This window comes from Dryas octopetala, chromosome 3 (assembly GCF_963921425.1).
Source record: "Dryas octopetala chromosome 3, drDryOcto1.1, whole genome shotgun sequence".
NCBI lineage: Eukaryota > Viridiplantae > Streptophyta > Magnoliopsida > Rosales > Rosaceae > Dryas > Dryas octopetala.
The window spans coordinates 8,088,391-8,114,013 of NC_141368.1; the positions used below are offsets into that span (position 1 = coordinate 8,088,391).

At 38.9% G+C, this 25,623-nt stretch overlaps 2 protein-coding genes and 2 pseudogenes across 2 annotated transcripts; all 4 read right to left on the bottom strand.

Annotated features, from left to right (window-relative positions):
- Positions 1–703: 703 nt before the first annotated feature.
- LOC147290422 (cellular apoptosis susceptibility protein, putative / importin-alpha re-exporter) lies at positions 704–5,337 on the bottom strand. The gene is made up of 2 exons (XM_086238616.1): positions 2,223–5,337; positions 704–1,108 (listed from the first exon to the last, which is right to left on the bottom strand). Exon 1 carries the CDS (start codon positions 5,130–5,132, stop codon positions 2,223–2,225), a length of 2,910 nt encoding a protein of 969 aa, XP_086094742.1. The 5' UTR covers positions 5,133–5,337; the 3' UTR covers positions 704–1,108.
- A 2,202-nt stretch (positions 5,338–7,539) lies between these two features.
- Positions 7,540–11,438, bottom strand: LOC147290423 (exportin-2 pseudogene; annotated as a pseudogene).
- A 996-nt stretch (positions 11,439–12,434) lies between these two features.
- LOC147290424 (exportin-2 pseudogene) lies at positions 12,435–15,032 on the bottom strand (annotated as a pseudogene).
- A 6,927-nt stretch (positions 15,033–21,959) lies between these two features.
- Positions 21,960–22,802, bottom strand: LOC147290425 (Integrase-type DNA-binding superfamily protein). The gene has a single exon (XM_086237275.1). The coding sequence runs from the start codon at positions 22,754–22,756 to the stop codon at positions 22,175–22,177; it is 582 nt and encodes a 193-aa protein (XP_086093401.1). The 5' UTR covers positions 22,757–22,802; the 3' UTR covers positions 21,960–22,174.
- Positions 22,803–25,623: the final 2,821 nt, after the last annotated feature.

Below are 25,623 nucleotides of genomic sequence, written 5' to 3' on the forward strand. Positions count from 1 at the left end.
GGATATAATTGGTAGTTTGAGGAAAAAATTGGTTAGGGTGGTCATAGACTCATAGAACCGCTCTTATTTTTGTAAGAGATGTTTAATTAATTAATTGTTATTAGTATTTAGGTTAAGAGGGTTTCAAACTAAGAAATGGCTTTATAGAAGTTCGGTTCTTAAAATAAATAAATTTAAAGAATAAATCACCAATTATTGCAGTTTTTACAAGAGTAAATGTGGAAAAAAAAAATACATAAAAGAAATTAAGTCAAGAACAAAATACAAAATAATTGAGTAAATCAACCCACTCCTAACAAACTAATTGTTGGAATAACTCAATTGAAAGGGCAAAAATTTTGTGCCCTCCACCCAAGTTTGATTCCCTATTTTCTCAAATAAATAAAAAAAGCAATATTAATCCCTTAAATATAAAAGAAAAATAAACTCATATTTATTCATAACCCATAAAAATCAAGTATCTAAATGATGTTGCCAGGTATGTCTTTGATTTAATTTACTCAACGATATTTTTGAGAAGAATATAGAATAGAAGAAAAGAAACATTTTATAAAAAAAAGACATAATTTTTAGAAGAATAGAATTGTACTTTTTTTTTTTTTTCAAAACTTTGCAGGGGCCGTGACCCCTCTATATGTAAAGCCACTGTACGCGGCAAATGCTAAACAAGAAAAATGCCAAAGATTACTTAACCAACTAGAGGTGACAAAGTGAAATGAATAACAATGATGCAATAATGCATACATGCAAATATGCAATTATACTGAACAAAGACAAGTTTATGACCACAATACAGATCTACCATTTTCCGACAAATGCATGCGGAGAAAGACAGGAAACAGCAAAGGAATACCCATGCTGATATAGGATTTCAACAGTAAAATCAAATAAACCACTGGGTGCTTGCTATGCATGGTAGATCAACTCAGAGAAGTGTAACAAAAAATCCCACGTCATTTCTGCAGAAGACCTTAAAACTTGCAGAGATGAAGACAATCTTCTAAACCCACTGACTAGAGGATAACACTGGTTGCTCACAAATGCATGCTGACCAAGACTCGTTGAAACTTCAAACAAAAAACCCGCATCTTCATTGCCACGTGAAATCCTGAAAGTTTACACAGGAAGATTAGATGCTTTCTTGAAGTGGTAGCAGCAATTAAACTTGAATTGAACAAAAACAAAAGTAACATATAAAACAAAAATGTCCCCTGGCGTATTATGATGAAAACAAGATCACTAACAGTTTTTGACATAATCTAATACTTTTTTCAAAAGAAAGGGAATGTCCAACCAGAGCTCCCTCTCTTTCTGTTTCTCTGATGCAGGTCATACGTGAAGATTTCAAGGTTAACGCAAGTTGAGCGAACAGATTTCTCCAAATATCCTATATTCTACAAGGCTATCTCTTTAGCAGGATCAACTTTATTTACTTTTAGTGCAATTAGGTTTAGTTTTCAAACAAAACTCGGGGTACTCTCGTTAGTGTAATTTCACTAAAACTTTCAAGGAAAACCCTTCACATTGATTATTAAACTTCAAACCAATCACTGCACAGCACTTGTCTATAATGGAAGTCTTCCTGGACATGATACAATTTCATAATTTTATGATCCAATGCAAATTTCATTTTAGCATACCAGTAAAATAATGATGTACCACTAAGATATACACATTACACACACATACCTTACGGTACACATCACTGAGAAATATGATTTGGAAAAGAAATAATTTTCTATTAATGTAATGACAATGAAATAGGGATATGGATCCATAATTTCTAAGAAGCAACTTTGGTTGATTATTGGATAGGGGAAGAGAAGCATATAGTGAAAAAAAAAGGACATTGTTGCACAACTTCTTATGCTAACCCAATACAAAAATTCATCAAACTGAAAATAAGGATTTTCTTTTTCTATTAAAATCATTGCTGATGTCCAATGCACATGATCAGTTTCTTATTAGTGTAAGATAATGAGAAACAAATAACAAAGCAACAACCTTTCCTGTATCAGAAAAGATCTCAGTCTACAACTGACTCAACTTTAAACCCCAATGTGTTTTAAATGTTTATTCTACAAACTGTTGTCAGAATTTGAATATCACCACAACCAATGCCAGATTGTAATTAAGACATGCTTTATACTTAAACATCAGAAATAATAGCAAACGGTGCATAATTAACAAAGAAAAGAATGCAACTTCAGATGTATACTTACTCAAACAATTGGGCAATTATAAGAGCTGCAAAGACGAAGTAGTTCTGCCTGATTGGTTGGGTCAAGATTCTGGCTGATGATTTGAGGGTATCTGCCAGGGGAAAGTGCAGAAAGCCTAGCCAATGAAGTCACCAAAAATTCCTTTGGATCCCTTATATCTTTCAGAGGGTCATCCTCTCTCTTCCCAGCATTGTGAAGACGAACAAAGGTGGCAGAATAACCCACATTTTCTGCGATATCAGGCATTTCTGGATCGTCTTCAACCCTATCCTGCTCAGACCGTGAAATAAGGGTCACAATGCTATCCAGCATTTTTCCCCAAGCTGCATCGTCCAAAAGGGTTGGAGATTCACATATAAGTTTGGCTGACGCAACTGCAGTCAACTTAGTCTCAATGGCTCCTGTAATAAGCTTAAGATAAGGTATCCAAAACTGCACTAAGATCACCTGAAATATGTTGGCCTGAACAGCATTCATTGTATCTGCAAGGTTTCTAGTTCCATGTTTGACCAGAAAGAGTGACATAAAAATCAAGAGAGACTTGATAAACTTTGCCGTTTGCCTGCTTTGGAGCACTGTGAAAAGTGCACTCCAAATGTGACCAATGTAAGGCGCAACCACACTATATTCAAGGCTCTCAATAACAGTATTCAGCACATAGAAACCCTGATCGTCTGTGCTACGGGCTGAGACAAGCTTATTGAATATCTCAAGCACCTGTCGCAGCCTCCCCTCTTGGTTGAGCTCATGTGGTGCCTTCTGAAGGAATGCTTGAAGCAAACGCACAAGAGCAGGGACATTGGAAGCCTTTTTCCATGACTCAGGAGACAAAAGTATCTCAAAAATCTGCATGTAGGGCAATGGAATGGGGGGCCGATTCAACTCAACAAGCTGAGCCAACAGCTGAAATGCATAAGGAAAGAACTCGGTCACATCTTCACCCAGTATTTTCTGGAGGCTGGGAAAAAGGTTTGTCTCAAAAATCGATATGAGAGAGGCATCCCTCGCACATGCCCGCTTCACAAGAACAGCCACAGACTCAAAAAGATAGTGGTTAAATACTGGATTCTTGGGGTTTTCACAAGCTTTGTTGAGTATAAACGTCAACCCATTAATGCAAGGTTCAGCTATCTCACGAGATATGTCTGCAACCCCAAGAACTCGCATAATACACTTCATTACGTATTGATTTTCCTCGGATTCTGGAACCTTCAAGGCCTCAAAGAGGTTGGTCATGAGTACCAGCAGAACTGGAGAAATATCTGCTGAAGTATATCTTGCTCTTCCACCCTCATCCTTTACCAGCAAAAGCTTCTCAATACAACTTGCAGCATAAGAGTGAACAACATTCGACTCTGCACGAAGAAACCGAATCAAATCTGGAAAAAATTGTATTGTCATAGGCTTTGGAATATGATTCCGGAACATTGTGAAAAATTTCAGTGCACCAGCCTTGAGCATTGGAAACCCATTCAGATCTTGACTCTGCAATTCTGGAACAATTACTGTCCCAAAGAAGTTCTGAACATCAACAAGATCAGTCGAAACAGAAGTACCGCCGGCCTTCTTAGTAGCAAGTGATACAACCAAATATATTGCACAGTCCTTATCCTTCCAATTTGCAACTGGGTTTGTAGCAAAAGAGTTTAACAAATTCTGTATCTGCTCAGAAACCAAATTGGTAACCTGTTGTTTATAGTTGGTAGCAATCCCTTTAAGAAGTTCACATGCGATCCTCCTCCTAGTATCAAGATCACTACCTTCCATATCCCTCCTAATGTACTCAATATAGTTCATCTCAAACAGCTCCTCATCCTCATCCCTCAACCTCACATTAGGGATCACAATGCCCTGACAAATCTGTGGTATCACTCCATCACCAGCAAACAGACTATGATGCACACTTGTGCTAACAGTTGTCAAGAACTTAATAGCTGTAACAGCTAGCTGATCACGGGTAGATGCCTGGGAGACATTCGCTAATAAATTCCACACCGCGGAAGCAAAACCATTCAAGTAAGTTTGAAACTCTTCCTCATTCTTCTCCATATAAAGGTTAATATTCTCACACACCGCTGCACGCAACTCATCAACTAGCGCAAGCCCATCAGCACTACTCTCCAGCGCTGGGTAACTAGTGATCAAATATTTCTTAAACTCAGTCATCCACTCATTCATATGGTCCTCAAAAAACTCGGGCAATTCTTGAAAATTCAACGAGTAGAAAATCCTACAACACAATCTCTGGGATTCAAACAGCGGTTTCAGTGCCGCAGCAGACCCGCCACCCGAATTGGCAGACGAGTCGATCAAATTCGCTGTTTTTACGAAAATCTCCAAAAGGGGTGCGGCAAAATTGTCCAAACAGTATTTCAAATCAAGAAAAAGATCATTGCTCTTGTACGAGTACCGAAATTTCTTAAAAATAGAGTTGGCAGTACCGAGAATACCGTTAACGGAGGCGTAGTCTCCGGCCAGGGAAGCCTTGTGGAGGTTGGAGACGAGCTCCGGGAGCAAAGCGGGCCAGAGCTTGGGGAAATCGTGCTTGCCGATGAGGGCGAGGGCTTCGCTGAGCTGACCCTGGATTCTGGGGGTGGAGGAGAGCATGAGGGAGACGATGAGGGCTTTGATCTGGTCCTTCTCGGCGTCGGGAATGAAGAGCTCGTCGGAGGAGGCGGCGTTGGCCCATCGGGCCTTGAGGTGGTTCTTGAAGTTGACAGAGGCGGCCTGGCGGATCTGGTCGTCGACGGAGGGCTCGGCGACGAGGCGGAGGACGGCGAGGCCGTAATTGGGGTGGAGGGAGGCCTCCGAGAGAGACTTCTCGGCGTGGCGGCGAGGCTCCGGGGCCGGAGAGAGGGTGTTGAGGAAGCACTGGGAGAGAAACTGTAGGGTTTCGGCGTTCCACTCCATTGGGGATTTGATTATAGCTTTGCTCTCACTCTCTCTTCTCGATCACTCACTCTGTGAGGGTTTTGGGTGCACGGAGTAGGGTTTTGCTCTCTCGTCTCTGCTACTGGACTAGGGTTTTTGCGTAAATAACTCAAAAAGTGAGAGAGACTGGCGAGAGAGGGAAAATCCGAAAACGAAGAATTTCGGGGATTTTAATTTCGGGATTTTAATCCGGAACCGACCATGAAAAAACGCTGGGAAAGTTTGGGATGGCCTTTTATGCTACTGGATCAAATACACGTGGCTTTTTCCCTTATCCCGCATAGACGGTGTCGTATTCAAGTGGGCTTAAACTCTGGGCCCTGGTGAATCTTATTGTGGTAAGCAGGCCCTTGGCTGCTCTACCCAAGTAGGCTACAATTACAGCTTAAGGTCCTTAATATAAGAGTTAAATTTCCAAGTAATGGATGTATACATCTATTATTTTTATACGATCTAAGTACGTAATGAGAAATGAGAAAGATAAACATGTTTATCTAAGGTATATTAACGCGTGATAGGTAAGTTTGTCTTTAAAGATAATCTTAGTTGGTAGCCCATTTCGTAATCAACAAAGTTGGTCATACAGCTTATCATTACTCAATCTCAAAATGGGCCTGAGATTAAGATGACCCAAATAAAAACCCAACTGAAATGGAACCCAACAATCTTTCTTGGCAATTTTCTAAAACTTCTTTGACCAAAAAATCTAGCTCATCCTTACCTATAATGTTTTTTTTAATTAATCAATTATTATTTATGAGATTTGAAGTGAAGATCACTCTGACAAAGGTCACAAAGGAGACTAAATATCATTTACTATACCAAATAATCATTAGTATCCTAACCTATATTATTGGTTATTTTGGTTTCCAACCTTATTTAGCTCCCCTTCCTATAAGTCCAGTGATAAAGCACTGGCAAATCAAGTGAGGAGCAAGTGGGATCAACTTACCCCATAACATTAATGCTCCTCCTATAAATTTGAAAGTTTGTACTCAGTAAGGACAATGTGTTTGAAGACCATCAAAATAATCTTAATTCTAAGCTTCATTTAAGAAGTAGCATTATATGAAACACATAATATATATGTTGATAATCTGTCAATCTAAATTACACATTTTAAAAATTAATTTTTGACCAAATCAATCATTTAGATGGACAAACTAATAATATAATAAAACATGTCAGATTATCCCAAAAAATAGAATAAGGAGACATTAAATACAACTATCTTTTCCCCTATGGCATACTTGAATAAAAATGGGGTCCTCTGCCCAACATATCAGTTGGGAATAGGTACAAATGTACAATCATATATGATGCAATGCTTAAAATTAAAACTGTGAGTTAGACACCTCTCCACAGCTTTATTTTCAAAAATGTCTTCACGTGTAACACTTGGTATCTACTTCTGTGGGGTCAACATGAGAACAAAAAGCAGCACAACCCAACAAAGTCATTATTCCTCCAATTTGTTGTTTTATGTTTTCTTTCCTCTACTTATTTCCATACTTTCCTCACAATTGCTTTTACATGTCTTCTCGCATACTTAATGATTCATTTTGGACCCAAAAAAGCAAAAAAATTCTTACTATTACTGTCGCATAGGTTCTACCTAATATAGACACAGTGGATCAGCAATTGCTTACTGTTTCTTATAATTCAGCAAAAAAGTTTCTCTTACTGTTTCTTATAATTTGTCATATGTTGCAGCAGTGAAGTTTAGTAGAATATAGTGATTGGTGACACATTGTATTATATAGTGACACATTACATGTCAACTAAACAGAAATAAATTTGGGTTGGGTCAAGAGACCCTACACTGATCCTCCATGAGGAGACCTAGAGCTGAGAAAACTGAAAAGGGGCATCAAAGACGCAACAACTCACACTCATAGAGACAACCCCAAAATCCCAACACAACCCAGCTCATCGACAACCCTTAATTGGCCAAAATATCAACTACCAGACTACTCCCTCCCTAAACACATGATTCACATAACACCTTTCTAATCTTTGAATCAGACTATGACAGTTTGGAAGAAGATTATAAAGAGGATCATCATCATCCACATAATGAGAAAGTTGCTCCGCTGCCCGCCGAGAATCCACTCCCACTCCCACCACAACAGGAAGCCAACTAGCTCGCATTCTTGACCACACACAACCCTTCTAAGATGGCCGACAACTCCGCCCCAATGACCTGACCTTGAGCCAAGGAAGCCCACAAACCACCCCGTCCCAATTACCACTTCAGAGTTCATGAGATTTGAACTCAGGACCTCAACACTAGTTTGCCCACCCAGACCACGCCTGCAACCATTAGCAGTTCATTTGAAGCAGCCATGAAGAGGAAAGGACCAATATCTGCTTAAGGGTAGGGGCATTACTCATTAGCCAACTGCTGAAATGCATAAGGAAAGAACTGTCACATTTTCACCCAGTATTCTCTGGAGGCTGGGAAAAAGGTTTGTCTCAAAAATTGATATGAGAGAGGCATCCCTCGCACATACCCGGTTCACAAGAACAGCAGCTAACTCAAAAAGATAGTGGTTAACTACTGGGTTCTTGGGGTTTGCACAAGCTTTGTTGAGTATTGACATCACCCCGTTAATGCAAGCTTCAGCAATTTCACGAGATGGCTCAGCAACCCCAAGAACTCGCATAATACACTTCATTATGTAAGGATTTTCCTCGGATTCTGGAACCATAAAGAGGTTGGTCACCAGTACCGGCACAATTGGAGAAATATCTGCTGAAGTATATCTTGCTCTTCCACCCTCATCCTTCACCAGCAAAAGGTTCTCAATACAAATTGCAGCATAAGAGTGAACAACATGCGACTCTGCACCAAGTAACCGAATCAAATCCGGAAAAAGTTGTAATGGCACATGCTTTGGAATATGATTCCGGAACATTGTGAAAGATTTTAGTGAACTGGCCTTAAGCATTGGAAACCGATTCACATCCTGACTCTGCAATTCTGGAATAATTACCGTCCCGGAGAAGTTCCTGTTTGTGGATAAATCCACATGGATTCAATGGCCAATCACAGACCAACACGTGGCACACCAGGTCCCATTTTTGCTCAGACTCTTTGATGGTCAACTTGGTCAGACCCAGCCATCTGTGTCATCATCTTAGCTCAGCAAATGCCAACAACATGTACATCTGAGATCGGCTCTTACCTCCGGGTTACCCATATCCGATCCGAACCGACATTGGGATCCACTAGGAATTCGAGAGATCATCTTTTTCGGCACCATCAGTTCGGCTCGGATTTGGAGATCATTTTTCTCCAGTCACATCTCAACCATTGGTTCGGCTCGGCCCGGACCAATGACCGATCACGATCAGACGTGCTTCGACAATCTTGTCACCACTTGATCATCTCAACCATTGGTTCGGCTCGGCCCGGACCAATGACCGATCACGATCAGACGTGCTTCGACAATCTTGTCACCACCTGATCATCTCAACCATTGGTTCGGCTCGGCCCGGACCAATGACCGATCACGATCAGACGTGCTTTGACAATCTTGTCACCCCCTGATCATCTCAAACCATTGGTTCGGCTCGGCCCGGCCCAATGACCGATCACGATCAGACGTGCTTCGACAATCTTGTCACCACCTGATCATCTCAACCATTGGTTCGGCTCGGCCCGGACCAATGACCGATCACGATCAGACGTGCTTCGACAATCTTGTCACCACCTGATCATCTCAACCATTGGTTCGGCTCGGCCCGGCCCAATGACCGATCACGATCAGACGTGCTTCGACAATCTTGTCACCACCTGATCATCTCAACCATTGGTTCGGCTCGGCCCGGCCCAATGACCGATCACGATCAGACGTGCTTCGACAATCTTGTCACCACCTGATCATCTCAACCATTGGTTCGGCTCGGCCCGGCCCAATGACCGATCACGATCAGACGTGCTTGGACAATCTTGTCACCACTTGATCATCTCAACCATTGGTTCGGCTCGGCCCGGACCAATGACCGATCACGATCAGACGTGGATCTCCACATCACCATATCAACTCAGTCCATTCCATTCCCAGTTCGGATCGGCTCGGCTTTGGTGATCGTCATCTCAGAACCTAGTTGCGGCCGGATTTCACTTGAGAGGATCACTGCACTACCTACCTAATCGGCTTGGCCGACTTGTCTAAATCCGATCCGATCACACATGAGTTTCACGTCTACACGTGAGGACATGTGTTCGGATCGGCTCGGCCTCCCACCGCCATCCTAAAGAAGATCACGTTGGGACGAACCGCCATACTCAAGTGCACCTGACGTGACTCTCTGACAGATAAGACATTCCAGCTCACAGCCATGACTATTGGGGCATTCCACCTGATCTTCCATCCTTGCATTCAATGCAGCATTGAATGCAAAGGAGGTGAGTAGCTATGCATGCTACTAGTTATGACCGAACGCGTGGATCTCTCTCAGCCACTCAATCACATGCAGGTAACTTACTCTCCACACCTTCCCTTGTCTATATAAACCAACTTATATGCACAAAGCAAGGATCCCATCCATCCAGCCATCACAAAGCAAACACTTGCACAAACTTTGGCTTACCAAAAACACACTTGGACTTGCTGAGAATAAACCCAGAACATTTGCCTTGTTCTTCCCATTCTCCCAAGTTCATCACATGTTCTTCCTCACTTCCATTCAAACACCATCAAACACACATCACTGACTTCATCATCGGAGCGTGTTTGGCTGGTACCACACCGGTCCATCTCCTTTGATCTTGTGTTTGTCTACAGGAAGATCTCAATCAACATCCACGTCATCATCCAGCAAGACTTCGGATCAGCCAGGTCACTATTTCTAAGTTGCTGCATCTATCTCACGGAAATTTGCATCAACAGTTCCCAATATCAACAAGATCTGCTGAAACAGAAGTACCATCAGCCTTCTTAGTACCAAGTGATAGAAGCAAATATATTGCACAGTCCTTATCCTTCCAATTTGCAACTGGGTTTGTAGCAAAAGAGCTTAGCAAATTCTGTAACTGTACAGAAACTAAATTAATAACCTGTTGCTTATAATTGGTAGCAATCCCTTTAAGAAGCTCACATGCAATCCTCCTCCTAGTATCAAGATCACTACCTTCCATATCCCTCCTAATGTACTCCATATAGTTCATCTCAAACAGCTCCTCATCCTCATCCCTCAACCTCACATTAGGTATCACAATGCCCTCACAAATCTGTTGTATCACTCCGTCGCCAGCAAACAGACTATGATGCACACTTGTGCTAACAGTGGTCAAGAACTTAATAGCTGTAACAGCTAGCCGATCACGGCTAGATGCTTGGGAAGAGACATTCGCTAATAAATTACACACGGCGATTGAAAAATCATTCAAGTACTTTTGAAACTCTTCCTCATTCTTTCCCATATAAAGGTTAAGATTCTCACACGTCGCTGCACGCAACTCATCAACAAAGGCGACCCCATGAGCACTACTCTCGAGTGCTGGATAACTAGTGGTTAAGTATTTGATAAACTCAGTCATCCAACATTCATATGTTCCTCGAAAAACTCAAGCAATTCTATAAAATTCAACGAGTAGAAAATCCTGCAACACAATCTCTGGCATTCGAATAGCGTTTTGAGTGCCGCAGCAGACCCACCACCCGAATTGGCAGCCGAGTCAATCAAATTTGCAGTTTTTACAAAAATTTCCGAAAGGGGTGCGGCGAAATTGTCCAAACAGTATTTCAAATCAAGCAAAACATCATTGGTTTCGTACCGAAATTTCTTAAAAATAGAGTTAGCAGTGCCGAGAATACCGTTAACGGAGGCATAGTCTCCGGCGAGGGAAGCCTTGTGGAGGTTGGAGACGAGCTCGGGGAGCAAAGCGGGCCAGAGTTTGGGGAAATCGTGCTTGCCGATGAGGGCGAGGGCTTCGCTGAGCTGGCGCTGGAGTTTGGGGGTGGAGGAGAGCATGAGGGAGACGATGAGGGCTTTGATCTGGTCCTTCTCGGCGTGCGGGATAATGGGCCCGGAAAAGGAGCTGGTGTGGGCCGATCGGGCCTTGAGGTGGTTCTTGAAGTTGACGGAGGCGGCCTGGCGGATGTGTTCGTTGACGGTGGGGTCGGCGACGTGTCGGAGGACGACCAGGCCGTAATTGGAACGGAGGGAGGCCTCGGAGAGGTAATTCTCGGCCTGTCGGCGAGGCTCGGGTGCTGGAGACAGGGTGTGGAGAAAGCACTGAGAAAGGAACTCTAGGGTTTCGGAGTTCCACTCCATTGGATTAGAGTCTAGAGATTTTCTGCAAATCGTGTAAGAATTTGGATCATCCGCTTTGTATTTATAGGTTTCGGAATCGTCCACCGACTATGCTACGGGGATCAAATACACGTGGCTTTTGCTCTTTTATTCCCTGGTTGTAAACGGCGTCGTATTCGTTCTTGGGCCTTACTGGATCTTATGGTGGTGCCAAAGTGGGCAACAATCTTGCGTTGTGGTTGAGAATTGGGTCCTTAAAATGCTCTCAGTTCATGGTCCAGACCCTCCAGGGCGGTTGCCTACTTTGGCTACCCTCGTGGCTATCTTTGTCTCAACTAGCGGCTCATTTGGTAATTTGCAAAGTGAGAAATTTTTTGTAACAATACAAAGTGGTGTGACCAATTTACTCATATTACAATACATGTATAATTGTTCATATTTAAAACACTAAATAAGACCTTAAAAATTGTACATGTGTTATAATATAAGTCGATTGATCACATCACCACCGCGTAGTGTTAGGATAATGATATAAATTTTTCTTAACAAGTTGGTCATGCCTAATCTTCGACTTATCCTTAGTCAATCTCAAAATGGGCCTGAATTTAAAATGACCAAAATTAAAACCCAATAACCTTTTTGGCAAATTTTCATAAACTTCATTGGGCCATAATATAGCCCACAATTTTATTTTATTTTTGTCAAAGTTGTCCGGACCTTATTTGACTCTTCTAATTCAAGTGATACCCACTTGGTCTTTCTAGAGATAACATTGTTGAATTTTCCTCCTCAATTACTTTGTGCAATTAGTCCCAAAAACGAAATACTTTGTGCAACAGTCAGGCAAAAACGATGAGAGATCCGCTTTTGATTGTTTTCTTGTTCTGTTGAGATTAAGGATGGGAATTAATCAAACTCAAACCAACCAAGAATAACGCAAGATAATAAAGAACACCAAAAATCTTGCCACTATATCAATACTTATATAGATAGATATCCTATACCGGCCACTACCGATTAGGAATTCTAGTTGGGGTTGGAAATGGAAATTCAACTTATCCTCCAAGTCACCAACATTCCTTGTTGATCTTAGAAGTTTCTTATAATTCAGCATGGTTTAATTTGTCATATGTTTGCAGCAGAGAAGCACAGTAAATTGATAACTAAATCAAATATTTTATATATACAGCAAAAAATCAATTATTCTATATGTACAACTAGAAACCATGTTCGTCAGTGCTACCAGATGAGACAAGCTTATTGAAGATCAATCTTATTGAATGTCTCAAGCACCTGTTTCAGCCTCCCGTCTTGGTTGAACTCCTGGGATGTCTTTTTAAGGTATTGTTTAAGTTGAAGCAAACACACAAAAGCATGGGCATCGGAAGAAGCCTTGTCCAATGACTCAGGAGACAAAAGTTTCTCAAAAAACTGCACGTAGGGCAGTGAATTAATGGAGGGCCTCTTCAACTCAATAAACTGATGCAGCAGCTCAAATGCATAACGAAAGAAGTCAGTCACTTGTTCACCCAACAATATCTTCTGAATGGTGGGAAGAAGATTTGTCTCAAAGATCGAAACGAGAGAGGCGTCCTTCCTACACCCCTGCTTCACAAGAATGACCGCTGACTCAAAAAGATAGTGGTTAAAGTCTGACTTCACAGGGTTTTCACAAGCTTTATTGAGAATTAATGTCAACCTAGCAATGCAAGGTTCAGCAAATTCACGAGATAGCTCTGCAACCCCGATAACTCGCAAGATACACTTCATTACGTATTGATTTTGCTCGGATTCCGGAAACTTCAAGGCCTCGAAGAGGTTGGTCATCAGTACTGGCACAAGTGGAGAAAAATCTGCTGAAGTGTATCTTAGTCTTCCACCCAAATCCTTTACTAGGAAAAGTTTCTCAATCGAAATTGCAGCATAAGAGTGAACAACATTCGACTCTGCACCAAGGAACCGAATCAAATCCGGAAAAAAATGTGATGTCACCTCCTTTTGTATATGATTCTGGAACATTGTGAAAAATTTCAGTGCACTCGCCTTAAGCATTGGAAACTCATTCACATCCTGACTCTGCAATTCTGCAGCAATTACTGTCTGAAAGAAGTTCCCAACATCAACGAGATCCGTCCAAGCAGAATTACCACAAACCCTCTTAGTAGAAAGTGATACAACCAAGTATATTGCACAGTCCTTTTCCTTCCAATTTGCAACTGGGTTCATAGCAAAAGAGCTTAGAAAATCCTGTTTCCATAAAGAAAACAAAAGGGAGACCTGTAGTTTATTATTGGTAGCAATCCCTTTAAGAAGTTCAGCTGCAAACCACCTCCTAGTATCAATATCACAACCTTCCATATCCCTCCTAATGTACTCAGTATAGTCCATCTCAAACATTTTCTCATCCTCATCCCTCAACCTCACATTTGGGATCACAATGCCCCGAAAAATTATCAGTATCACTCCCTCGTCAGCAAACAGATTATGATGCACACTTGTGCTAACTGTGGTCAAAAACTTAATACCCGAAACAGCAACCTGATCACGGGTCTGCGACTGTGAGACATTCACTAATAAATTGCACACAGCAAAAGCAAAACCATTCAAGTACTTTTGAAACTCTCCCCCTCTATGTTGCATACAAAGGTTAAGATACTGACACACAGCTGCACGCAACTCATCGACAAGCTCAAGCCCATCAGCACTACTCTCGAGCACCGGATAACTAGTGGTTAAGTATTTGATAAACTCAGCCATACACTCCTTCATATGTTCCTCAAAAAACACAGGCAGATATTGAAAATTCAAAGAGTATAAAATCCTACAACACAATCTCTGTGATTCGAATATGGGTCTGAGTGCCCCGGCGGACCCACCACCGGAATTGGCAGCAGAGTCGATCAAAGTTGCGTTTTTTAAGAAAATTTCCAAAAGGGGTTTGGCGAAATGGTCCAAACAGTAATTCAAATCAAGTAAAAGAGTTTGGGTAAACAGGCGACACTGGAATTTCTCAAACATGGAGTTAGCAGTGACGAGAATACCGTTAATGACGGCGTAGTCTCCGGTCAGGGAAGCGTTCTGGAGATTGGAGACGAACTCGGGGAGCAGAGCCGGCCCGATAACGGCGAGGGCTTCGACGAGCTGGGCCTGGATTTTGGGGGCGGCGGAGAGCGTGATGGAGACGATGAGGGATTTGATCTGGTCCTTCTCGGCGTCGGAGATAGTGGGCCCGGCGGAGGAGGAGGTGGGGGCCCAATGGGCCTTGAGGTGGTTCTTGAAGTTGACGGCGGCAGCGTGGAGGATCTGGTCGTGGACGGTGGGGTCGGAGACGAGGCGGAGGACGGCGAGGCTGAAATGGGGGTGGAGGGAGGCCTCGCAGAGTGAAGCCTCGGCCAGGCGGCGAGGGATGGGGTCGGGAGAGAGGGTGTGGAGGAAGCACTGAGAGAGGAAATGTAGGGTGTCGGAGTTCCAGTCCATTAGATTAGAGATTTAGGGATTACTGGACTAGGGTTTTATGCACAATGAGGAGAATTTTTGTATGGAATATGAAGGAGGAATTAGGAGAAATGAAAGCGGTATCATCAGCTTCTTATTTATAGGTTTTGGGATGGAAAGGGTTTTATATACATATTTAAATTTTATTTAAAATGAGTCTCTTCCAAATATCTAAATGAAGTTTGTATAGAATCGGTTTGTTTTTTATTACAGGAGGAAGGGGGGTTTGAACTGGGTGTGTAGGGGTGGGTTTTTGTCTTCGGCCAACTACTCCAACTCATACAACACATTTAATTTAGAAAAATTTATACCATTTTAGTAAAAATGTGATTTCATTATCAATTAGTTATTAATTTAGAGTACTTTAATTATAAGTGATAAATAACTAACTTAATTACTCAAAAAGGACATACAAAAACAGCGCACAAAAGCAGAATTTGATTTCGGGGATTGTTAGGGTTCATGACTACTTCTCTTGCTGCAAAATAGATCTTGTTTTTTTTCATGATAGTAGACGGTGTCGTATTTAGCTATCAGGCGTACATAGTGTAAAAAGGCTTTAAAACTTTGGGCCCAAGTGAATCTTATTTGATAAGCTAAATGCGACTACAATCTTGTCTACTCTACCAAAGAGGGCTACAATCTTGTATCGTGGTTGAGCTTTTGGTCCTTAAAGATGATCTCAGTTGACACTTGACAGCCTCTGTGGTGATCAACAAATTCGGCCATGAACAAACTTGGACTTAGCATAAATCTTTTGAAATGGGCCTGAGCTTAATATGATCCAATCCAACTGGACTTGAATCTTGCTTGGCAAATTCTCAGAAACTTCATTGGGCCAAAATATGTTGCCCATCTAAATGGGCAGTCCAGGTCTATATTGTTGGTTTTCAAACCTTGTTTAATTTCTTTTTCGGTTATATTAGAGGGAAGCAAAGTAGCAAACCATAGACTTATCATGCATAATCTTAACTCAGTTTCTCACTTGCTCTCACCACTTGGACTAACCCCAAAAACTTACTTGTTTAATTTCCCTTCTTAAATAAAGCACTACCCAAGTCTTTCCAGGCTTCCAGAGCTACCCAAGCAAACTAGGAATAGAAGTTTAATTCTTGTTCTTCCCTAATTCCCTCCCTCTCCCTTTGACTTAGACCACCTCTTTCAAACAAATAACCATAGTGAAAATGATCTAATTTGTATCACACATTCAAATAAGATTCAATTTAATTAATGACATAGATTGACATATATATATAAAATATGCCAAATTATCTAGTAAGAGAAAATTAATCACACATTCAGATTTGCTTTCACTTGATTGTAAATACTGCAATAATGAATGAATAGCAAGACTTACAAGCTATTCCACAAATAATGAGAAATGTACAATACAACTATCATTTTCCCTCTAGCACATCTCCTCTTTAACAATGGGGTCCTCTGTCCAACATTTCAGTTGGGGATAGGTGCAATCATATGCCATTCCAGGGCCATGCTTAAAATTAAAACTGGGACATAGACTCCTCAATTGCCCTCCACATCTTTATTTTTCAAAATTTGCTCACGTGTAACATTTGGTATCGATCTACTTCTGTGGTGTTTAACATGAGAACATAAATTTGGCCAAAAAAAAACAGAAATTAGTAGTACCACACTACCACCCAACAAAATCATTTATGGAGTACCGTCCCACTTGTTCATAACATGTCTCCTTGCATAGTTGCATATGTATACTTACAAATGCTCACACTAACTTTTCCATGCATGGATCTTCTTTCATATACTTCACTGTTTGATTTTGGCCCAAAAAAAAAAAAAAAACTTAATATATATCTGCTGCATATATGCTCTACCTATTAAAGACACACAGTGGATCACCAATTGCTTACAGCTGTTTCTTATAATAGAAATTCAGTACGTACTGGGTCTGAACTATTTAAGAGTGAAAATTAAAAATGTACCATGCATGATGTTTATTCAATCACCAAGAAGCAGATAACATTTCAAAATTTCAACACGCTTTGACCCATGAGATAAGCTTCTCTAGACTAGCTGTCAGGTAAAATGTGCAGGAAACTAGCTAGCTATATAGGACCCATGTCCTTCAAATATTTGTCATATGCTGCAGCAGTGAACTTTAGCATGGCCTATAGTGATTAGTGACACATTGGATGTTAATTAGGATGGCTCCAGAAATTGCAGACAACTACATATATGGTGATTTCGATCTCTTTATTTATTAGATTTTGTTGTTTTGTTAAGAGGTTAATTTATATATGGAGCTTTCAACAATTAATATTAGTAATTCTATAAACGTGACAGTGATGGTGCATGTGCTAGTAGTACGAGTAGTAGTCCCAGTACCATTGAAATTGTCCCACATTGATATAGTGCTTCAACCCCCTCAACCATGGCACAAATTACTCATGTATGTCAAATCTCAAACCTCAACTTAATTCATAGTATCTAGGTTATCTACTAGTTTTTCTCGATTTGTTTTTACTTGACTTTTAATTTTAGTTATATATTTATTATTTAAAGATATGGAGTAAAAAATAAAATGAATTTGTATAACTTTTTAAGCGCGAGTGAAGTTACCCATGCAACTCTTACATTTATATTATATGGTTAGGATTGAAAAAAAAAAAAAAAAATTAATTAGAAAAGCAGAGAATCCAAACTTTTATTTATAATGTGTACCCGGCCTCCTGAATTCTCTCCATTGATATTGTGCTATCACCAGCTGCTGGCTTGACACCAAATTAATGATGCATGACAAGTTGAGGTTATTGAAAGCTCCAAAAGAAGGAAAATGTTGGATATTGATATTTTCGGCCAAAATGGAGAATACAAAAGTGACGACTGCATGCACAAAACTTGCACATATTGCGGCAACAATATCGATTGACATTTCCCATAAGATTAACACATACAACAAAGGCCTGGTGGTCCAACTGTGACTGTGGACTCATTGTATAGAGAACAAATTTGCTCACCACCGTCATTACCTTATTAGTTGTTTGACATGTGTCATTTAGAGTAATAATGATAACCATAGTTAACTTTTTTTAAATTTTCACATTCTGATGCATTTATGATACAGATAAAAGCTATTTTATAATAAAATAATAAATTATCTTCCAAGTTTACCCTCATTTCTCTCACCATTATTTTCACATGTAACATTTTCATATTCTTTTCATTTCAATGTCTTTTTCATTTTTTTTCCCCCCAACAATACAACCCATCAGTTTTTGTCACTCTTTCTTACCTTCTTCCACTTATGCTTTTCTGCAGTATTTGAGTGTTCAAACTAATACATACAAAATCTCCATGGCAATGCCTAAATGGATGCCCCACTCCACAGTAAAAAAGAAACAAATTTATAACAAACCAAAATTATGATTTCTGAGGCATGAAATGATGACGTTGAAGTTGAACAACCTCATGAAGGAATTGTCGACAAGTTAGAATAAAAATTGATATCTTAGGCCAAGATGTGAATTGCAGCATTTGAAGAGAAATGAAGTTCTAATTGTTATTTGGAGATGATTTTGGGTGTCTAATGTTAGGATATAGGATAATATGTTATAATTTTGATTTGATGGGTTTTATTTAAGAACCATTTGAACCTCAAGTATGTAAATTTTTTTAGTTTGTTGGATAATCGAGTTTATGATCCTTCATAAGCCAATGAATTTTCTTTGATATATTGGTGGGCATGCATGTCTGTAATTGTAAAATTTTCTCAAAAATATTGAATATATAATTTTTGTTTGCAATTGGAATGAACTTCATGTATGAAGTCCAACTGCAGTATTTGAATTCAACAAACTAAGAAGGTAAAGTTCTTATCTTTTAACTTTTTAATTTCATTAATCTTTTTTTTATTCTAAATTGTCAAAAATTCCTTCATGAGGTTGTTCAACTTCAACGTCATCATTAAATTCCTCAGAAATCATAATTTTGGTTTATTATAAATTTGTTTCTTATTTACTGTGGAGTGGGGTATCCATTTAGGCATTGCCATGGAGATTTTGTATGTATTAGTTTGAACACTCAAATACTGCAGAAAAGCACAAGTGGAAGAAGGCTAGAAAGAGTGATGAAAACTGATGGGTTGTATTGGGAGAAAAAAAAAATGAAAAAGACATTGAAATGAAAAAAATATAAAAAAGCTACCGGTGATAATAACGGTGAGAGAAATGAGGGTAAACTTGAAAGATAATTTATTATTTAAGATATCATTATTACTCTAAATAACACATGTCAAACAATTAATAAGGTGGTGATGGTGGTGAGCAAATTTGCTCTCCATTGTATATGCATTTTGCAGTAAAGGGTACTTAAAAGAATCGATTCTTCTTTAGGTCCTTTTACATGTTTGGTGTTGCATGATGTTAGAGAATTAATGAATTGCTTAAAAAGTTTAAGCTATTAAAAAATGTAGGAGATCGAGCAGCCTCTTTTTCGGACCATAGAAGTGCGCGCAACCCTATTTTATTGGTTATTAAATAAAAAGTGAAGAATGAGAGTGGAGATTTCAAACTCAATGTCTACTAAAACAAAAATTCTAATTATATCGTGTTAAATATTAATTAAACAACATATATCAAGTTATTAAAAAGGGACACCCCATCAGCATAAATATGCATGTGTATCAAAAATTAATTGAGCAACGTTTAAACAATTTGGCAACATCTAACATGGAAGTTTGGAAAGAGAGCACGAAAGCAACCCAACGAAGAGCATCACTGAGACACTGACACTAGGGAATAATATTTCTCCAAGCAACTCAATGATTAAGGACAGTAAATAATCATTCAGTAAATTACCAGATTTCAGAAAGTGCCATATATATATATATATGGGCATGCATGGCTTCATATATAGAATGAGATCTTTGGGGGATTGCCTTTTATATTTCACATGCATTTATGTGCAATATTGACAATGGCCATTGCAACCTTCATCTCTCTTGTATTGTCTTTCTTTTGACCTATAATATCTACTTTATATACCTTTCAAGTCGGCTTGTATATATTGTCCAAATCTTAGATTCTTAAATTTTCATGTCTTTACAAATATCTACCAAATTTCATGTTCTAAACCATTCAATGGCAGTGGCCAAAAAAAAAAAAAAAAACCAGTCAATGGCAATGAAGAAATTTAGGCATCCATCCCAAAACCAATTGACAATGGAAGGAGTAGCCCAAACCCTTATAAGCCACTAGCAAGGTCCTCACATTTTCAATGTGGAACTTCTCTCAACACGCCCCCGCACGTGTGGCGTCATTTAAGCCTAACACGTGGACAATTTGTATTGGGTGACGTGTGAGCACGTGTGGCCGTTAGGCGCATCACGTGGATAACCTGCTCTGATACCATGAAGAAATCTAAGCATCTATCCCAAAACCAATTAGCAATGGGTGGAGTAGCCCAAACCCTTATAAGCTACTAGCAAGGTCCTCACATTTTCAATGTGGGACTTCTCTCAACAGGCAATCCCCTTAATTAATTTCAACCCCCCAAAAGAAATAAAAAGCAAAACCCATTTCCCCTTTGGTTAGTTTGATATAAATTTTGATCCAAATTGATAATCTCAAAATATAACATCTTAAACTGTTAGACAAATGAAAGAACATTTATATATAAATAGTGTCACAATATTGCATTTTGTTGTATTTTTATTTTATCAGAGCACCCATTGCATTGTTTTGAATTTATTCATTTTTTTTCTTTTACCATATTAAAAGATCTATTGAAAAAAGAGATAAAATTTGATAGGGCCTGCTTAACGTGTTCCACGAAAAATTGCTTATTCATTTGTTTCCATGTTATATATAGCATCCTGATCTTCAGGCACCCATCAATTAATCGGCCAAAGTTACGGGCCTAATTCAAAATGAAACCATCAACATTGAATTAGAAGTAGGAACAAATCATTTTCATTCATGTATGGCGATGATTATGTTTAATTATACCCACTATCCCTTGTCTTATTCGTCAACATTGAAGTATTCCATCAACCTCTTCAACCTGTTGACGCATACTTCAAATCAAGAATATTTCTCTAATGCTGTCTGCAAATAGAGAATTTATGTGGGATGTGAAAGACGTTGAATTATTATTATTATTATTATTATTATTTTAAAGAAAGCCTGAAGATTGATTATAGATTGAGTTTCAAGATGTTACTCACGTTTCAAGATTGGCACTAGCTAGCCAACTTGTATCTTCTTCAATCCACATCGTAGGCTGATTATACTCTAAACTATGTTGCACCAAAGCATGGGCAACAACTTTACAAGACCGGAAACATACCAAAAACAAATAAAACAAAATTTTGACACCAAGTCATGTATCTCAAAAATTAAATTTCATGAGAGATTTTTTTGTGTAATTGATAAACTGTCATGTAATGTAATCAATATATGTGTTATAATATAAATATATGTTATTAATATTAAATCTTACTAATATAAATATACCGTTTAATAATATTTGTATATGTTAGATTAGTTACACCATATAACGATGTAATGATTACATTCAAAAAAATTTCCCCTTCAACACAAAAATCAGCATCATCATTACGTAATAGACGCTGAATTATTAGTGTACGAACCTGAATTATGGATGTTTGAATACGTACTGTCTCACGTAGTCACATCCAGCATAAATCCCAATAAGCAAACAAACCTCTCCTTCAATAATGCATTATTCTAACAACTTCTTCACCGCAAGTACTTCTAAAAGATATATAATTTCCAACTTCATTTATATATAGTTATAGCCTTATAGGCTTATATATAGCTAGTATAAGGCTATTTTACATATACTACCTGAATTGACATATAACATGATGTGTAATTCGATCGTCAGTTTCCTAGAAAAATCAAATCCTATAATCCTCGAAAATACAAAGCACAACAAATTATTTAAACCTCCATTTTAATTTTGCCATAAATCAATTTGACATATGATGAAAAAAGCTCAATTTGTGATAATCATAATCAACCAACTAATAGCTACCCATGCAGAAGATTAACTGTCAGATTATTAAGTGTGTCACATTAATTAATTTGTGGTCATAATTCAAAACCAGGTGCTAACAAATATTTAAGTACACATATATATTATATAAGAGTGACTCACAACCTATATATATATAAATATATATATATACCTAATTAAGTTGGTATACATAAATATGGAGCATACCAACCACACATTAACAATTTATTTCTTATTATGATCAATCAGAGACATGCCCTGCCCATAAATTGCTGTAGTGGAGGCTCTCCCTCTGGCCATGCCACTGCATCACCGGAAAAACTAGTACTACTCCAACCACAAGAATAATTCCAGTAACACCCAGTATTACAATTCATTAGCTCAGGCAATTCAATCTCACCCCAAAAATCATCACAGCCGTCCGATCCATGATGATGATCAGCACTTTTGTTGGTAATATTTGACTTCATTGTATGCGCTGCCTTGGCCGCTGCTGCCTGAATGTCTCTAGCCGCGCACGTGGGGGGCCTCGGCAGGTGGTCGACCTCATCGGGGAAGTTCAGCTGCGCTTTTCGGCCTTTCAGGCAGAAGGCGGCGACGTCGTAGGCCTTGGCTGCCATCTCAGGCACCGGGAAAGACCCTAACCAAATGCGTGACTTCTTGCGTGGTTCCCGGATTTCGGACACCCATTTGCCCCACCGCCTCTTCCTCACGCCTCGGTAGACCGGGTGCCGGGTGCCGCCGCCACCCTGCGACTCCGGTTTTTGGTGGTTTTGGGTGCTGCTGCTGCTGCTCAGTTCATCTTCAGTGTACGGTGGTTTCTCCATATTTACATTACCCTTTGGCTGGGAATGCCATCACATATTTATAATTGATTTGTGTAGGCCTTGCCCTTGTAAGTTGTAACGGCCGAGTAAATTACTAATATGCCCTTGTCCGAGAAATTAATGACATTGTTATTACATTCAGTGCCCTCTCCTCCAACTGATCGTGATAGGAGGGGATGGGGTTCTACACTTCTACTTCTGAGGGGTACATACTTAAATGCATGATTGATTGGATATTAATTACCATCAATCAAAAACGCCCCTGTGCCAAAGAAAAGTAAAATTTATGATTAGAAGGATAACCTCTTAATCCTTTAGGCGTTGTTGGGCATATGGTTACATAAGATAGGCTAAATGACTAGATTTATGTGTAATTAAAAAAAAATGAAGGGTATTTTCTAACCTTGAATGAAGAAAATCGATTAACTATGATGGAAAATTTATCCCTCCTAATCCCACCATTTTCGGAGGCGGGGGAGGGGGGTGGGGGAGGGATTGGAATAGATAAATTTTTCCTTATGGTCAATTAGTCTATTTCTTTTTCATTTTCTTCCTTAAAGTTAGAAACTTTTTTATTGAATACACATGATTTTATCATTTATCCTATCATATCCAATTATATGCACTAAATGAGACCTTAGTTTTTCTTATATATATGTTGAGTATCCATAGTATGCCATCAACTAATACTACATAGTACATACCCACCAAAGAAATATGAAATATGTTCATGAAAATGTTTTCTCTTATTAGATCAAGGATTAATTAGACATGATATATATATTGTTAATTGTTAATTATGATTATATTAACGGATCTATATATGGGTGAATGGGGTTTATTATCCATGCTCAATAAAACAATATTTTCCATACATGTTCATATTTTCTTAAAACGGACTCAATTTATATATTTATATTTTTCTAAATGTGAGAGATAAAGTGCTCTACAAAACACCTCAAAGAAGCTAAGATAGGCAATTTGTTACATATTCCCGTCTATTGAAGACAAATTCATATAAATCCGTCACTAACTGTGGATCGATGTGATCAATATAATCCCTATCTATATTAACTTATTTCCCTCCTAAAACAATGCTGAAATTTAACTTTTTGGGTTCCAAGAACTTCATCAACTACCAAAAGGTCATGCACGTACTACAACAACAATATTGGCTTATCCATGTAATTACACCCATATTGTTGGTCCCAAATGCAATATGTTTGTGATTTCTACAGCCACCACCACCGTGTGAGGACTTAAGCTAAGTTCTATCCTTGCTATCTGTCTCCTACAAGGAGTGGTGGACGATTGTCTTAAGGGCGCCAATGTAATGACCAACCTACCCTTTCAAGCTAGCAATATCATTATCAAATGCTCAAAGGCTAGCTATTGCTTTTAATTGGTTCTACGTCTTGTGGGTTTTGGCCGGTTCACACATCACACGGTGCACGAGATTTCGGTGATTTTTCTAGCTTTTGTCTCTTCCTTTTTTTATGGGCGTTTTGGTGTGGGATTGTTTTGCATGATATGTTGGTGGGTTTATAGCTTTGGTGTGTGTTTGATATAGACATAAGGTCCATGTATATTACACTAATACCCCATCCATGAAGGGCGGTTCTCTAATTACTTAGATGATGAGTTTGATAAGGACCACAATTTCAACAAATACTATGAACCTTCTAATCCTGTGGATTACTTTTTCATTCAATCATTATTATGATAATGATGCATGTATTGTGATAAAGAAATGTACACGAATGATCGATATAATAATTTGCACTAAAGAAGCAAAATTCAAAGGGCAAAGGAAAAAGAAAAAAAAAAAAAACAAGGTTTGATGATCAAATGACTCAAAAAAAAAAAAAAAAAAAAAAACCACTATGCATAAATTGCTACTTTGTCATCAAAAGTTAAAAAAACTAAAACCCATTTAATTTGTATGAAGAAATACAATTATACCATTATACCTATTATTTCTCCATGCAAAAGGGTAAGCTTTCTAATTTTTGTTTTTAAAGAACCAATTTTTATATATAGTGACTTTCATATATAGTCATTTCACTATAAAATAAGCATTTAAAAAAGAAAGTACGTTGTTAACTTATCCTTTGCCATCAAGTTGCTCTATGACAATAATTTCACTTCAATTTTCTAGGAGACCAGACCACACAAATATTCCAAGTCTGTTTCAATAGATTAAAAATTAACAACACATATGTAAACTAGAGGTGTCAAACGGACCGGTCCAGCCTGACTCGGTCTGTTTAAGTTGAGCCCATCGTGCTTTTGTGTCGTGCTCGGGCCGGCCCATATAGTTAAGACCTAAGCCCGGCACGGTCCACAGCCCACGGGCCATTCTTGCTCGTGCCGTGCCTTAAACGGGCCCACCCATGGACCTTTTTTTATTTTTATTTTTTAAGATGATAAAACTAATCTCATGATATTTTTTCTTATTTATAATTAAATATTAACATTATTTTTCATGAAAATTGAATATTTTGTTGAAAAGTTATCTAAAAATGGAAAAAACAATGTTAAAATAGTCGTGCCTAATTCGGGCTCATTTCGTGCCCATGCTTGTGCCTTGCTTGGCCCGTGTTGTGCTCGTGCCATGCCGTGCCCGATAGGTTAAAAACTTTGGCCCGGCCCGACCCATTTAATCGTGCCGTACCGTGTCGTGTTCGGGCCGACCCGACCCGTTTGACACCTCTAAATTGTAAACCAACATATATAAAACAAAAAATAGAAAAAAATAAAACAATAGATGCAATATATATTGAACTAATCAATTAATTAAGAATCTTTAGAAAGAGGGAAAGCGGTTCATATATATATATATAAGTATATAACTAACTGGTTAGTAA

Coding starts and splice junctions, on each gene's coding strand:
- LOC147290425 (XM_086237275.1), bottom strand. CDS start 22,756: ATGGAGAAACCACCGTACACTGAAGATGAACTGAGCAGCAGCAGCAGC.
- LOC147290422 (XM_086238616.1), bottom strand. CDS start 5,132: ATGGAGTGGAACGCCGAAACCCTACAGTTTCTCTCCCAGTGCTTCCTC.